Raw genomic sequence first — 16870 nt, 5'->3', positions numbered from 1 at the left:
CCGATCTACAATCTCACCAGGTCGGCTATTTTCAATAGATTTTCTACACATTTTGAACTTGTGAAATGGGACATTCTGCAATATGAATACTTTTACTTTTAGTACTTTAAGTACATTTTGATGCCGATAGCTTTGTACTTTTCCCCAATATATTTTCAATTCCGTACTTTTACTTTTAAGTTGTAGTATTGGTACTTTGACTTAAGTAAAACAATTATCAGCTCATATATCAGCTCACACCCACAATGCAATGTTTTGTTTTCAAGAGTGTTGCTGTGCACAAACGTCGGTAGCATTACAAATAAAATACAAAAAAAGTCCAAGTGCATTTGTCGTATATGTCACGCCATCGCTGCTATTCCATATTTAAACAGTTTTCAGCAATGATATAATATTTTTTTCGGTGGGTATAGTTGAGCTGGCCATTTTGAAAGTAGCTCTAAAAAAAAAAGAGTGTGCACCTCCTGCTCTACACACACCAGGCAGGCTTATTCATATAGCATATTAGGATTGGGCATATTGGCCCAAACTCATTTCCTGCTAGAGTAAATACAAAAAATAATCCACCCTCTGCCAGCTTTTGCGGGGTGTGACGATGGTCAGCTTGGAAGGACTTCCAGTATATGCCTCGGGGCGGGCATATACTTATTGCATTAATTGTTTATCTGAATGTTTTTTTGCACATTTATTGTGATTAATGTTGTCGTTCAATGAACTTTAATTTCACTCGGCCATTAAGTTTTCATAATGTGTGAAAGTTTGCTTGCAAAACCGTGCACATGGGTGATGGGGGGGGGGGGGGGGACGCCTTCTGTCCACCTCAAGCTGGCATTGGGACGGCGGTGGGCACGGCAGACCCTGTCAGACCTGGACGCCCTTAACCCATTTAGACCTGAGGACGATTCTACAAATGTCTTCTAAATCCTGACCGTTTTCTGAAGAACGCATGTTTCTATGTCAGTCGTTCTCAGACATTTTCACACAAGATTATATGTATTTGGCCGCCGACCCCCATCTGAAAATATCGTGTCCCAGGGACCCCCCCCCCCCCCCAGAAGCAAAGATTTGAGTTAAAAACGTTGGCTCTGAAAGAATATATCCAAAGCTTTGCACCACATTTTCACGATTTTTCAATAGCTAAAGCATAACATAATGCTTAAAACACCAAAAAAGGGTTCCCACCCAAAATGGGTTAAATCAGAGATTTGGCCGCTCTGCCTTTCCAAGACGACGCCAGGCATCAACTTGTCTGCCAGGGTGAGGAGCGGGATAGAAAAGGAGAGCTTCTTGGGAACCAATGTGGCTGACCTGCATTTCCTGACCCAGCCAACGGTAATCCCTTGTTCTCGTATCCTGTCCAGGACGAATTTGGCCCTGCATGCAAGACTTTTATTCGGGGGGAGACGCCGGTCCCTTCACGAGCACATGCATCCCTACCGGCCCAGTGACACTCCCACAATGCATCCCTCGATCCGGTCCAGTGACACTCCCACAATGCATCCCTACCGGCCCAGTGACACTCCCACAATGCATCCCTACCGGCCCAGTGACACTCCCACAATGCATCCCTACCGGCCCAGTGACACTCCCACAATGCATCCCTACCGGCCCAGTGACACTCCCACAATGCATCCCTACCGGCCCAGTGACACTCCCACAATGCATCCCTACTGGCCCAGTGACACTCCCACAATGCATCCCTACCGGCCCAGTGCCACTCCCACAATGCATCCCTACCGGCCCAGTGACACTCCCACAATGCATCCCTCCAGTGACACTCCCACAATGCATCCCTACCGGCCCAGTGACACTCCCACAATGCATCCCTACTGGCCCAGTGACACTCCCACAATGCATCCCTACTGGTCCAGTGACACTCCCACAATGCATCCCTACTGGTCCAGTGACACTCCCACAATGCATCCCTACCGGCCCAGTGACACTCCCACAATGCATCCCTACCGGCCCAGTGACACTCCCACAATGCATCCCTACCGGCCCAGTGACACTCCCACAATGCATCCCTCCAGTGAAACTAAATGAAAACTGATGATGACTAAAACTAAAAACTAGACGGAAGGAAGGGACTAGTGGACATGAGTCATTTTACTCTTGATCGGCTATTAAGTGTAAAAACAGTCATTATGACGGCATCAAGGCCTGCCAAAATACATTTTAGTCGACTAAATCAACTGTAGATTTAGTCGACTAAAACTAGACTAACACTACAACATTCCGGGTGACTAAAATGTGACTAAAACTAACTGAAAACTATTCAAGAGACTAATGACTAAAACTCTAAAATCAAACATTTCTGCCAAAAACAACACACAAGTTTGATGAGGACACCCGTACGGCGCAGCAGGTGTCTCGAGAGAGACTTGACGAGGCTGAGGAGGGGCCGACGCCCGCAGTCTGGCGGCTACCAGAGCCTTAGATATAGACAGAGTTACGCAAACTGCGTTAACTTCATGGGGCTTCAGTCAATGGCGCCTCTTGAGTATACTGGGGACAACCAACTGGAACAAGTCCTGGACCGGAAGTAGGCAGAAATGCATTGGACTCATAGGCAGCTCAGCTTTAATGATCTTAAATTCCTTTATTTTAGATTTTTGTGTAGTAATAGTACAACATAAACATTGCAGAGACTTTAGTTGTTACTGTACAATACTTTAAAACAGTTGTCATGTTGCACGCATGCTTAAAACTGCTCTTATTTGCGCCGCCCTCGTTGAAAACAATGTATTTCGACGGCCATTTTAAGCAGTGGCTAAACAACAGCCAGTCCTGTGATCACGCATTACTCTCAGTCCACAATAGAGTTGGCCTACCCTAGCAATAGTTTGAATGTTTTTCTCTTTTTACTGTGTTTGAAATGCATTGTGTCCTCTCACGTCTTGTCCTCTCAATGTCCCGAGGACTACGGATGGAAAATGGCATCTCTGCTAAATCCGGTGTATTTACGCTACTTTTGTTGTATTGTTCATTAATATACTCTGCCCCGTCCAAATACTGTGACTAAATTTGACTGAGGGACTGCCATTGGATTTTGTCATGTCATATTAAAGCAGGGAATCATAGCTTCAAATTGACATATTGGTTGTTCAGTTTGACCCACCAGTTTTGGAGATATGGCTTATATAATAGAGTAATGTCTTGCAGAAAACAGCGAGTTGAGAAAACAGACTGAAAGGTTCACTTCTGTGGACTCTAACATTACACCTAGCTAAGCATTTATTTCATATTTACATGTCGATTTCAGCTCTGACACTTATTTCAGACATGCTCTAGTATGTGAATAGTCTGCCTGTGCTATTAACTCATTTTTAAAAGAAAAAAAAAGTGTTTCTCCTCTGGTGAAAAGCTGGATTTTGCACAATGGCAGGCTCTCAGTCTGTGCTGGTCTCCAGCAGTTTCGTGCGATGACCCGGCCGTGCGATGACTTTGGCATCACAACGAAAACACATTTTTCATATCATGTTTTTGAGCCAACCTTTTGCCTTGCGAGGCGTTGTGGAGCTTGTAGATTGGGTACTTTCAAAACGTTTTTTTCTTACTTATATTTTTGACAATTTGGACAATGATTGATTGAATTGTTGTTGTTACTTTTGATGCAGTAATTTTGTTCGTTTTTGTTTTTGGGCTATTCAAAAGGTTATCTTAAAAGTCTTTAAATTGTCACTCTAGTGTTCTCTGGGACGCCCCCAAAATCAGGTTGAGAAGCACTGCCATAGATCAGTGTTTCTATGGAACCAAATGGACCCGGACGGGTCCATTTTGGTTCCATTTGTACACTCCCAGAGATAGAAATGCCATTAAATGGGGGTCCGTAGACTAATGCATGTGAAACTGGGGGGTCCTTGAAATTAAACGGGTTTGCTAGAGCCGTGAAATTATTTATTTTGGGGGATGGGGGGGTCCGGGGGTCCCTGGCATTATCTCTTCAAATGGGGGGGTCCACGGACTAATTGGTGTCAATCTGGGGGTCCTTGACATGAAAAAGTTTGGGAACCACTGCCATAGATGATATAGGTTCCTGGCATCGTATCCCGCGGGCTGTACGTATATATATATATATACTTTGTGCCTCTTTCTCCCATGCAATGCAGGGTAAGTCCAGGAAGCTGTCTAGTATACTAATATAAACCTGGAAAAGGTTTACTCAGTGGAGTTATCTCTCTCCATATATACGTGAGGCCCGAGAGATGATACAAGAAAAGGAGTTGTCGACGGATTTCAAAAAATCTTCAGGGATCGGGATCCTCTGCTTGCATGTTGCCAAGAAATGTTGTGCCGAGATCAAGCATTCACAAAAAAAAAAAGACCAACCAAAAAATAAAAAAATAGGTCAGAAAGACAAAAGTCTTTAGGGGGCTGGGATCCTTGGTATAGCCGGAAGGCATGAAGGAAATAACCCTGGGGCAGGTGAGATGGTGGGGGAAAAAAAAAAAGAATAGAGCGAGCGAGTGTGATAGGGGGATCACATTGCTCATTGGAGGAGGGCATAGAGCTATGAAGGATAGAGACCGAACTGGAGCGTTAGCCCCGCCCCCCGCTATTCATTTCAGTGGAAGTTGCTCAGTGTCGTTTTGAAGCACCCGGAAGACTGCCGGAAGTATAATTACAACTCGATTTTGAGGTCCGGGCTTACGCACGTGACGTCATGAACGTCCGTCCACCTCCATTAAAGTTCTGCAATTCCACATTTCGCCAGTAGCATCTTCAACGTTGGATAGCCTTACTGGGGGGCTTGGAGGGGGGATGAGACCCCTTACGTTGGCCGCTTCTCACCATGTTTCTTTGTGAAGTCCTCGGCGTTCTTAAAGAACTTCTTGCGGTCCTTTGTGAACTCGTCCGCCAGCTCTGGCCTCAGAGGGTGGTCGGGCTCCGGCTCGTTCACCATCGTGATGAGGGACTGAAGCACCTGCTCCACTCTGGTCGCCGGCTTCCAGTTCTCTGTGTTGATCACGGGCAGGCAGACCTGCCCCTTCTCGTCGATGTTTGGGTGATAGATCTTTGTCTTGAACATGATCTTGGGAGGCTTGAAAGGGTATTCTTCGGGGAAACTTATTTCAATCTTGAAGGCTCCCTTGTCGTAAGGCTTGTTGTCGGGCACGATGAGCCCTTGCCACGTCAATATGTTTGATTCATCGACTTGGATGTTACGGAAGTTTGTCATCGTGGAGTTGCGGAGGTCCATAAGCTCCTTGGTAAGCCTTCTGATCGCTGCCATCTCGCCAAATCTCTTTCTGAGCTCTGACACTGCGTGTAGCCAGCCTTTAAGCTGTGCAGACTGCCTACATCATCAAATATGACGTCACTCCTGTCCAAATATGGAGTTCCACACAGCTTCAGGTGTGGCATCCATCAGAGCTGGCCTCCAACTGCTCTGGTCACAAATATTTGATGTCACCTGACGTCATCAATATGATGTCATATAGTACTGGTACCTGAGCACCATATTTGGGCATGCCTGACCACAGAACTCCATATAGGACCGATGGGCATAAAAGAGAAAATGGCGTCAAAAGTGATTATACAATTCAAACCAAATGACACGACCGTTGGGCTTATATCAACAAGAGTGCAACGATGACTCTACAGTGGGAGGCATACTTTAATCCGACAGAGCATTAGTTCGACATGCGTCTGCACCTCGGACTAGCGCCTGCTCCCGTGCTTGCGGTTATGGTTAGGTTAGGGTTTGAGGTGGGTTGTCGTTTTTCGGACCAATGACTAGTCTAACTAAAGTACTGCACCCCTCTACAGTAGCTGGAGCCCTCATTCAATGTCAGTTCAACTATGCTTGTGCTTCATGGTTCACTAACACCTCAATGTCACTAAAAACTAAACTGCAGATGTCTGCAGCTCAAACCGAACTAGTAAGACTGGCAGACGGCAAGGTTGGCGAACATGCGTTAAGTTTGGCGAACGCTGCTCTGTGCTTGCGGTTATGGTTAGGTTAGGGTTTGAGGCATAGGTGGTCGTTGTCGGACCAATGACTGGTCGGAACTAAGTACTGCACCCGACATCTCTCTATATGGGTCTGGCCTTTAAGACACTCAGAGGACCAGTGTCCAGATACCAGTCAAACTGCTTCTAGAGTGAGTGACGTACACGGTTTCAAAATGGTTGCAAAAAAGGGTAAAAATGCAGATCTGCAGATAATATGTGATTTTCTTCTGTGTTCTAAAGTAGGCTAAACACTTAGGAGCAATGCTGCTGTGAGGACTTTTAAATTGTACCTTTGAACTGTTAAAATAAATGGGGATAAACTGGCCCACAAATACAGATAAACTACTGTATGTAAGTATATAGGCTAACTTCCACAGGTCGAGGATCAGTTGATATTTTGTTCCTATATGGTGTTGAAAATCACATTATTTTTTTAAAATGTCTAGGGACTTTCAATACTATTCTATGTATCATGTTTTAAGAATTGATCTTGACCACCGCTGCTATGACACCTGGATTACCCCTCAGGGTAAAGGTCTGCCTGTCTGTGCGTGCGTGCTGTGACTGACTGACTAAATTCATTAATTTATTCATAGTAACTTAGTAAGGGGGGCAGCCCGGTGGTAAGAGATGGTGAGAGTTCATACCGCATACATGAGTTTATATATTCCTTCCCACAGCTGGCCTGCCGGGTTTCAATCCGCCCAAGGCTGATCTTTGCCTGCACGTGAGAGCTCTCTCTCTCTCTCTCTCTCTCTCTCTCTCTCTCTCTCTCTCTCTCTATTCATGGAGGTCGTTAGGCAGAGAGTAGTCATGAGATGCCTCGGAGGGCGAGCCAATTTACTTGTACCTTTAGGCTTAAGGTCAGTCCATGTCATCATCGCGCTGGCATCATTCACTTCAATCTGAGTGCCGTCCTTCCCCCCCACGGGTCATGTCCGACACGCAACATCAGGAAATGACATTATCTGAATCTGGAGAGCCGTGATGGATGGATGGATGGTGCAGTGGCTATGTGGGGAATAGTGTCGATTGGCGTCTTTGTGTATGGAATTTAATGTACATGTAGTCATATTTTAGCCATCTGAAATGTCTAGTAGTTTTTGTCGACTAAATATCATTTCTTTATCGAGATTTTCGATTACATCTAGATTTTGGCGACAAAAATGTTCACTGTTATACTGTCTACGAAAATTCAAAATTATTATTTCAAAAGATTTTCAAAAAGTAAAAAAAGAAAAGAAAAGGAAAATAAACGAAATTCTATGAATTAAAAAAAAATCCTTTTGAAGTAGTGAAAATAGCACTTGTGAACTTGTAGATCTAGTTGGGGAGTATGGACGGACAAATATATACGGTTCAAAAACCGTGTATATTTATTCTTATTTTCAAATTATATTTACATTCATGAAATTAAACATCTTCTCATCAGTAATGCAGATGTCCCGTAAAACAAAACTATTTTGAAAATAGCAGATCTACAAGCTCACAATGCATTGCATCGATATACACATTGTGGACTTGTAGATCGGCTATTTTCAAATGGACGAAATGTATAGTGGTTAATGCATGTTTTGTAAAAAATAATCAAAATGTACAAACTAGTATTAGTAACTAGTATTAGTTTTCATATAAATGTGGAGTGAAAGTACAATATTTTGGATCTGAGATGTAGTGGAGTTGAAGTAAAAGTTGAAATTGGAAGTAAAGTACAAATACCTCAAAATTGTACAGTACTTTATACGGTAAGTAAATGTATTTAGTTACAACGGCCCTCTCCAGACCACGAATGCAGCATTTACTACGAAAGAAATGCAAATGCCACTCCTTTCCATGCCATACCGGAAGGCAGCATTCAGGAGAATTGCTTTTTTCCTGAACTTGAACACAGCATTTGTACGTTGAACAAATTTGTTTTGAAATCCATGTCGTTACACCATACATCTCCACTATAGCTAAAGAGTGCTGGGTTGCGCCCCGAAAATAGCTGATCTACAAGTTGCGACACGTTGAGAACTTGTAGATCTGCTATTTTCGCTATTTTTATCCAAAAGTGCCTCTTTAACACTCTGCACGTCCCTGAAGAGTCTCAAGTCTCTGTGATTTTATGCAGCAAACACAGTTTAACCATTAGTCCCCTAAGAGGTTCTTTGGTTTAGTTAAGGATAAGCCCTATATAGAATGAGCAGCGCAGAACACAAAATTCCCCTTTTTTTTCAATCTCGGCTGAGTTTTGCTGTCTTCTGTCTTTCAACTCTCTGTGAGAGAGAGAGAGAGAGAGAGAGAGAGAGGAGAGAGAGAGAGAGAGAGAGAGAGAGAGAGATGTCGTTTCTGTCGGGTGGGAAACTTGTATGTCCAGAGTCCAAACGGTTCCCTTTTCATTATTGGGCGGGAACCCCGTTTGGTGTTTTAAGCATTATGCTATACTTTAGCTATTGAAGAATAGCAGATCTACAAGCTCATAGCGCGGCACCGAGTGCCGCGCTATGAGCTTGTATTTTCGAAAAATCGTGAAAATATGGCGCAAATCTTTGAATATATATATTCTTTCAGAGTGAACGTTTTTAACTCATATCTTTGCTTCTGGGGGGTCCCTGGAACAACATATTTTCAGATGGGGGTTGGCGGCCATTTACATATAACCACTGACCACTGACATAGAAACATGGGTTTTTCAGAAAACTGTCAGGATATAGAAGACATTTTTTAAGAATCGTCTAAATGAGTGACTACCACTACTACTACTACTACTACTACTACTACTACTACTACTAATAATAATAATAACAATAATGTTTAAAGCTCACAACGTGTCGCATCTGCTGTTTTCACTACCTTTGTGCGACGCTCTTATGCAGGCCTTTACGAGGAAGTACAGTATAGGACATACATTTATGAACAAACATCAAACAAAGTTGAAAATATGGAGATATAGGAGCTTTCTGCGCCACAGCGACGACGGATCAGATGGACGGATACGCAGAAAGATGGACACGCGGACGGACGGACATCACTGCAGATGACCAGAGGGGAAGGATGGAGGCGTCGGCCATGAAAGGGAACACCCATGCAGCGGACAAAAACGGCGGGTGGGACAAGTAAAGGAACGAAGAAAAAAAAAGGGAAAAAAAGACGAGGCTATCCAAGGACGGTGGTGGACCGACGGAGTTGAGAGAGGCGAAGTGCGTGGGAGGACAACAGGAGAGGAGAGGAGGAGAGGGGAGGGGAGGGGAGGGGGATTTGGAGTGTACAACTCTGTGTAGCAGGCAGAAGGCGGACAGGGTGGCAGGCATGGGGCCTGGAGTTGGAGGATCTGGCCAGAGAGAGAGAGAGAGAGAGAGAGAGAGAGAGAGAGAGATAGAGAGAGAGACTATAGAGAGACTAGAGAGAGAGAGAGAGAGAGAGAGAGAGAGACTAGAGAGAGAGAAAGAGAGAGAGAGAGAGAGAGAGAGACTAGAGAGAGAGAGACTAGAGAGAGAGAGAGAGAGAGAGAGAGAGAGAGAGACTCGGAGGAGGACGAGGGTCCACAGTTGGACCGCAGCCTGAGCCAGTTGGATCTCGACGATCCCAACGTGCCTGAGAGGATGATGGCCACAGGCCCGCCAGTCCTCCCTCCAGGGCGAGAGAGGGAAAGAAGTGCAGAAGACAATGGAGAGAGAGAGAGAGAGAGAGAGAGAGAGAGAGAGAGAGACAGAGGGAGAGAGAGAAAGATGTTGGGGGGAGGGGTCCTAGTGTAACGTGGACGACGGATGCAAATGATTCATTGAGCGACGACCGAGCACGGCTTTAGCGTGGGAGCGGGGACAGGAGGGTGAGTGCAGGCGTCGGCGAAGCGCTCGTATCAAAGGGGAATAGAATACAGCTCTATATACTGTTTATATATATCCCATTTACACCTGATATCGCAGATTCTAAAAATGTCTTCTACATCCTGACAGTTTTCTACAAGCTCGTAGCGCGCCACTCGGTGGCGCGCTACGAGCTTGTAGATCTGCTATTTTTCAATAGCTAAAGCATAACATAATGCTAACACCAAAAGGGGTTCCCGCCCAAAATGGGATATATATATATATATATATATATATATACTGTACGATCATCCTGTTCGAGCCTTCACTTTCCTCCGGTCCACATGAAACTGCTCACTTCCTGCGGGGCTAATTCACGGACCGACAGCCAGGAACCGCAAGAGAGCATAGCTTGAAGAGGAACGCTCGATTCAGCGAGATGTTTACGACCACCGCGTCGCCATCCATGCTGTGCGCGCGTGTGTGCGGCTTGTGAGTGCGTGCGCGCGTATACTCTCCGGTTTGGCTGGAGTCGCTGTAGACTATATCGTAAACAATATGTTTCAACACTGAGGGTCTGAGGCAGAGAATGTCTTGGCAGCGCTGACTGAGTCAGAGCACACATCTGTGAGAACTGCAGCATTGGTCAATCACGAGCAGAAAAGCAACACGGTCGCCAACTTCCAACTGTCAACAACAGCACTGGGTTGGCGATAACAGCACTGGTCAGCATAGTGTGAGCCCCATGCGCGTATATTGTATATGGCCCGAGCCTGACAGTTTTCTGAAAAACCTTATGTTTCTGTATCAGTGGTGCTCATATATTTAATGTCAAGGACCCCAAAAATTATATGTAATATGCCTCCGCGATTTCATGTCAAGGACCCCCATAAGTATCTGTATTTGGCTGCGGACCCCCATCTGAAAATATGTTGTTCCAGGGACACCCCAGAAGAAAATATTTGAGTTAAAAACGTTCACTGTGAAATAATAAATTATATATTCAAAGATTAAATTGCACCACATAAAAAAATAAATAGCAGATCTACAAGCTCGTAGCTATGAGCTTGTAGATTTTTTCAATAGCTAAAGTATAACATAATGCTTAAAACACCAAAAGGGGTTGCCGTCCTGAATGGGTAAAATCATAAAAAACCTATCAATACAGATTATGAAGTTAACAAACAGTACATCGGTTACTTCATAATTGTAATAGTTTGAGTGTAATAGTTTGAGTTTAATTAAATTTAGTTTGGTTGCATGAAAATTGGCCCCAAAACCATAATCTGTAAATAGCTGCTGGCCCCGTCGGGCCAGTCCCGAAACACAGACCTCTAGAACTCAGACTTCAAGGGAAAAGGAGCAGTTTCTCAGGCCAACATTTAGTCTCCCAGGCTCTTCTGAAGAATTCAGTAATAATCAAATAATGGCCATCATCTACAGTATGTCATAAAACCATGGCTACGGTCCTCACTATTTAAAATAAACGCTTTGATCAGCTTTGCCGTGCAGCAGGCAGCTTCTCCTGGTTTCCAAATTGCCATGTGAACCGATAATCCACGCTGGGTATTAAGGCTCATTTGAAACAATGTCCAAATTGCTTGAGGTCATTAATAGAGGTTTTCAGTGTATGGCCGTATTGGGCCGTGGTGTAGAATGTGGTGTAGAAGGTGGTGTAGAAGGAAGGTGGTGTAGAAGGTGGTGTAGAAGGTGGTGTAGAAGGAAGGTGGTGTAGAAGGAAGGTGGTGTAGGAGTTGGTGTAGAAGGTGGTGTAGAAGGAAGGTGGTGTAGAAGGAAGGTGGTGTAGAAGGTGGTGTAGAAGGAAGGTGGTGTAGAAGGAAGGTGGTGTAGAAGGAAGGTGGTGTAGGAGTTGGTGTAGAAGGTGGTGTAGAAGGAAGGTGGTGTAGAAGGAAGGTGGTGTAGAAGGTTGTGTAGAAGGAAGGTGGTGTAGAAGGTGGTGTAGAAGGTGGTGTAGAAGGTGGTGTGGGAGGTGGTGTAGAAGGTGGTGTAGGAGGTGGTGTAGAAGGTGGTGTAGGATGTGGTGTAGAATGTGGTGTAGAAGGTGGTGCAGAAGGTGGTGTAGAAGGAAGGTGGTGTAGAAGGTGGTGTAGAATGTGGTGTAGAAGGTGGTGTAGAAGGAAGGTGGTGTAGAAGGTGGTGTAGAAGGTGGTGTAGGAGGTGGTGTAGAAGGTGGTGTAGAAGGTGGTGTAGGAGGTGGTGTAGAATGTGGTATAGAAGGTGGTGCAGGAGGTGGTGTAGAAGGTGGTGTAGAAGGTGGTGCAGAAGGTGGTGCAGGAGGTGGTGTAGAAGGTGGTGTAGAAGGTGGTGCAGGAGGTGGTGCAGAAGGTGGTGTAGAAGGTGGTGCAGGAGGTGGTGCAGGAGGTGGTGTAGAAGGTGGTGTAGAAGGTGATGTAGGAGGTGGTGTAGAATGTGGTATAGAAGGTGGTGCAGAAGGTGGTGCAGGAGGTGGTGTAGAAGGTGGTGTAGAAGGTGGTGCAGAAGGTGGTGCAGGAGGTGGTGTAGAATGTGGTGTAGAAGGTGGTGCAGAAGGTGGTGCAGGAGGTGGTGCAGAAGGTGGTGTAGAAGGTGGTGCAGGAGGTGGTGTAGAAGGTGGTGTAGAAGGTGGTGTAGGAGGTGGTGTAGAATGTGGTATAGAAGGTGGTGCAGGAGGTGGTGCAGGAGGTGGTGTAGGAGGTGGTGCAGGAGGTGGTGTAGAATGTGGTGTAGAAGGTGGTGTAGGAGGTGGTGTAGGAGGTGGTGTAGAAGGTGGTGTAGACGGTGGTGTAGAAGGAAGGTGGTGTAGAATGTGGTGTAGAAGGAAGGTGGTGTAGGAGGTGGTGTAGAAGGTGGTGTAGATTCTGTATAAGGTGGTGTAGAAGGTGGTGTAGATTGTGTAGAAGGTGGTGTAGGAGGTGGTGTAGAAGGTGGTGTAGGAGGTGGGTGTCGGAGGTGGTGTAGAAGGTGGTGTAGAAGGTGGTGTAGATTCTGTAGAAGGTGGTGTAGAAGGTTAGCCTGGATCCAGCCCTCTCTTGGTCTGGTGTTGCACTGTGAACCTATAATTTCTACGGTACAAAAATGTATTATCCAATGAGAATCGGTGGTGGGGGTGGGTCTAACGAACAACCAATCAGCGCCGAGGCCCGTTTTCAGTGTCATCACACAGCGCACCACACAGAGGAAGGACGGAAAAACAACAACAATGGCTACTGGTTGAGGGAAATTCTAATCCCCTCCCCCTTGAAATCGCTCAGACAGGAGACAATGTCAGACTGAAGCTTCAAGAAAGCTACAGTCTGATAATCAGGCTAGTAGAAGGTGGTGTAGGAGGTGGTGTAGAAGGTGGTGTAGGAGGTGGTGTAGGATGTGGTGTAGAAGGTGGTGTAGAAGGTGGTGTAGATTCTGTAGAAGGTGGTGTAGAAGGTGTTGTAAAAGGTGGTGTAGAAGGTGGTGTAGGAGGTGGTGTATAAGGTGGGCGACTGTGGCTCAAGAGGTAGAGCAGGTCGTCCAATGATCCATGGGTTGGCGGTTCGAATCGAAGTGCCTTGGATAAAGGCGCTATATAAATGCACCATTTAAGGTGATGTAGGAGGTGGTGCAGGTGGTGTAGAAGGTGGTGTAGAAGGTGGTGTTGAAGGTGGTGTAGGAGGTGGTGTAGGAGGTGGTGCAGAAGGTGGTGTAGGAGGTGGTGTAGAAGGAAGGTGGTGTAGAAGGTGGTGTAGAAGGTGGTGTAGAAGGTAGTGTAGGAGGTGGTGCAGAAGGTGGTGTAGGAGGTGGTGCAGAAGGTGGTGTAGGAGGTGGTGTAGAAGGAAGGTGGTGTAGAAGGTGGTGTAGAAGGCCAGCTATCATTATGACAAATTGTACAGGTCAGCCTGGGAAAGGGGTTTTGTGCAGTGTTGATTTCGTCGACTAATACTATGACAAAAAATGCTCGCCGACTAAAACTAAGACTAAATATATTGACAATTTCGTCAACAAATATAAACTAGACTAAAATGTTAGGACGTGACTATAGTGGACACTAGTGTCAGAAAGCAAGACACTAGTGGGAAAAGCTGTGTTGTCTGTATCTAAAGGAATGCCACATGTGCACTGTGCACACTCACATCAATGGAAACATGAAATAGAATAGATAGCTTATTTATTTGTCTCTAATCCAGCTGAACTCCAGAGATCATATACTGTAGGCCATACTTCATGTAAGACTGTTTGGTTTTGTGCGTGTGCGTGTGTGTGTGTGTGTGTGCGTGTGCGTGTGCGTATGCGTGTGCGTGTGCGTGTGTGTGTGTGTGTGTGTGTGTGTGTGTGTGTGTGTGTGTGTGTGTGTGTTCGTGCGGGTGGACTGTGCGTGTGTGTGCACGTGCATATATTGTGTGTGTGTGCATGGAGGGGGTACAGACAGAACAGATGCAGATATGCTATTTTCACCGTTTAAAAATAAACTTTTAACATGTTTTGCGTAGACTGACAATCCCAAAATAGAGATGCCATGCAGGTTCAAAGTGGTTAAATGTGTTCTAGATTAAAGGTAGGAGTGATATTTTTGGGTCAAACCTTTTTTGTTGAAAATATTCCAGTTCCAATTCCGTCTGCTCTCTCCTGATTGGATACAATCGGTGTCCCAATTTTGAAAATCAGAGATGCTCGGTTAATCGGTAACCGGACGATATTCACTCCAAATGACTCCATCGGTGATCGGCAATTCACCCAATCTGGAGAAACCGATCTTTTACACCATTTAAGTGGTATAAATGTCAATCAGATATCATTCTTTGTCTTTGTGACAGGCCTAAACATTCCCCCCTTCCTCCCCACACACCCAGGAACGGTTCTGACGTGGGTTTTGACGTATCATAATTTTGGGAATATTCACATTTTCCCCCTTAGGCACAAGATCGGTATCGGCCGATCTTGAGGAAAACAATCGGTGATCGGGATCGGTCCCAAAAAACCTGATGGGAGCATCCCTATTATTTAAACACTTATTAAATGAAATGTACTCAAGTAAAAGTACAAAAGTGCTCATATTGCAGAAGGTCCCATTTCACAAGTTCAAAATGTGTACAAAATCTATAGAAAATTTCAAATGGCCGAAATGTATAGGGCTGAAGTGGTTAATGTTTTAATTTATTCATTTTAATAAAAATTCAAATCTTCAAAGTAAGTGGAGTAAAAGTAAAAAAAAATAATTACTCTGAAATGTAGTGTAGTAGACGTAAAAGTACTGAAAATTTGACATACTCAAGTAAAGTAAAAATACCTCCAAATTGTACTTAAAGGGGAAAACCACCCATTTTCAACATTTTATATGTCATTAGTATACCTTAGTGCTGTTGTGTGGAAATAATAAAAAAGTCCCCCCATTTTGTGTTTCCTAGAACTGTAATTATGAAAAAAATCATTAACATGGTGAAACACATCTTGATGATGTCATCAAGATGTGTTTCACCATGTTAATGATTTTTTTCAGGCCTCTAGTTCTAGGAAACACAGAATGGGGAAACGTTTTTATTATTTCCACACAACAGCTCTAAGGTACATTAATGACATAGTAAAATGTTGAAAATGAGTGGAATGCCCCTTTAAGGGTAGTACTTCAGTAAATCTACTCAGTTACTTTCCACCACTGCACCCTACCTTTGAATGGGATGTGGAGATACAAGGTTTCTTCGACATTCTGTAACACCTCATTCTCTCCTGTATCAAAAAAATCACAACCGTCTGAAGTAAGTGGTGCAACTCCGTGTGGAACTTCCAGACCCACAGGAACATCCAGACCCACAGGAACACGCCCAGGGTGCCGGCCCGGTTCCGGCGAGCCACCCCGCGTCCGAAACGGTAATTGAGAAATGACAGTTACCATGTGGGGGTCCCCAAATCATGCAGTTAATATGTGTGTTTGTGTGTTAGGCTGTACAACAGTGACACTTGGTTGTAAAAACAAACCAAACTCTATTTTCGTGCTCGGACCCAGCCAGCCAGCCAGCCAGCCAGGGACAGACACACATAGCTCCTTAATGAAGTGGTTGCACCAAAAAAACCCACAGAGAGCTGTATTCCCTCTGTGTCGACATGTCCCTGAACCAGCACGACCAAATGTTATTATAATAACCTATTTTAGTTCTAACTGCCGCTGTCATAATTGGATTAGGCTACAATTTGGTTTTATTGAGTAGACTCCAGGAGGGAGAATTGTCTTGAATAATTCCACAACAATTTGCGCCTATTAAAACACCGCCGTAGCTCCGCTGGAAAGACATGGCGTCATGAATTATGTTTGGCCAGTTACCCACAGGAATAAGGAATCATAATTTCCCCCGGTTTGAGGATATATTATGATATGATCAAACGAGACAAGTACACCAGCCGTGGAAGCTATAGTAGTATTGCCAATATCTGTTTTCATAGTGTCATATAGTGTTGTGTTTTTCAAGTGTTTCCATTAAAGCAGTCTCTTTGAACAGCCATTTGAACACCTTATTACGCCACACGCTGAGGAAAAAGACAAAAGACTAAAAGTATAAAGAAGAGTTACGGACAAATCCTGTTTCATCTTTTTTTTTTATATAATTTTTATCCCAAGATTTTGCAACCCATTTTTTTCACCCAGTGTCAATTATCTAATGTAATCCTGGGCGCTACACTTCCTCTGCCAACCTGGGGGGGCAGTCCAAGCTGCTTCTTTTCACCTGACAGGGGAGAGTTTCCCCGGCCGGACGTAGCACGTGGAAGGAACACGTTATTCCGACCAGTTCCTTTCCTCTCCATCAGGTGCCTCGGCTGACCAGGGGGGGGGGGAGTTTAGAGACTGGGATTACTGCATGTATTTGTGAGGGTACCTACCCTATAGGGGACACGGGGAGAACATGTGAGGGTACCTACCCTAGGGGACACGGGGAGAACATGCAAACTCCACACACTGATGGGCACTGATGACGCGGAGGAGAGAACACGCCCCCAGTGTCCCCAGCGGGAATCGAACCCAGGACCTTCTAACTGTGAGGCGACAGCACTACCGACTGTGCCACCGTGCCCCGTAAATCCTGTTTCATTTCATGTCAAACAAATACACACTTTCTCAGGAAACTAAGTAGCTTAAAGGGATATTTCACTTTTGTGAACAGCCCGGA

At 44.9% G+C, this 16870-nt stretch overlaps 1 protein-coding gene across 1 annotated transcript; it reads right to left on the bottom strand.

Annotated features, from left to right (window-relative positions):
* Nucleotides 1-4771: 4771 nt before the first annotated feature.
* LOC306941956 (ubiquitin-conjugating enzyme E2 L3-like) lies at nt 4772-5233 on the bottom strand (the record flags this gene model as incomplete). Its single annotated transcript, XM_079527599.1, has 1 exon — nt 4772-5233. The coding sequence occupies one exon, from the start codon at nt 5231-5233 to the stop codon at nt 4772-4774; it is 462 nt and encodes a 153-aa protein (XP_079383725.1).
* Nucleotides 5234-16870: the final 11637 nt, after the last annotated feature.

Source organism: Electrona antarctica (genome assembly GCF_951216825.1).
Source record: "Electrona antarctica genome assembly, chromosome: 18".
NCBI classification, from domain to species: Eukaryota; Metazoa; Chordata; class Actinopteri; order Myctophiformes; family Myctophidae; genus Electrona; species Electrona antarctica.
The sequence above is the reverse complement of the archived record's forward strand: the minus strand, read 5'-3'. Positions and strand labels throughout refer to the sequence as shown.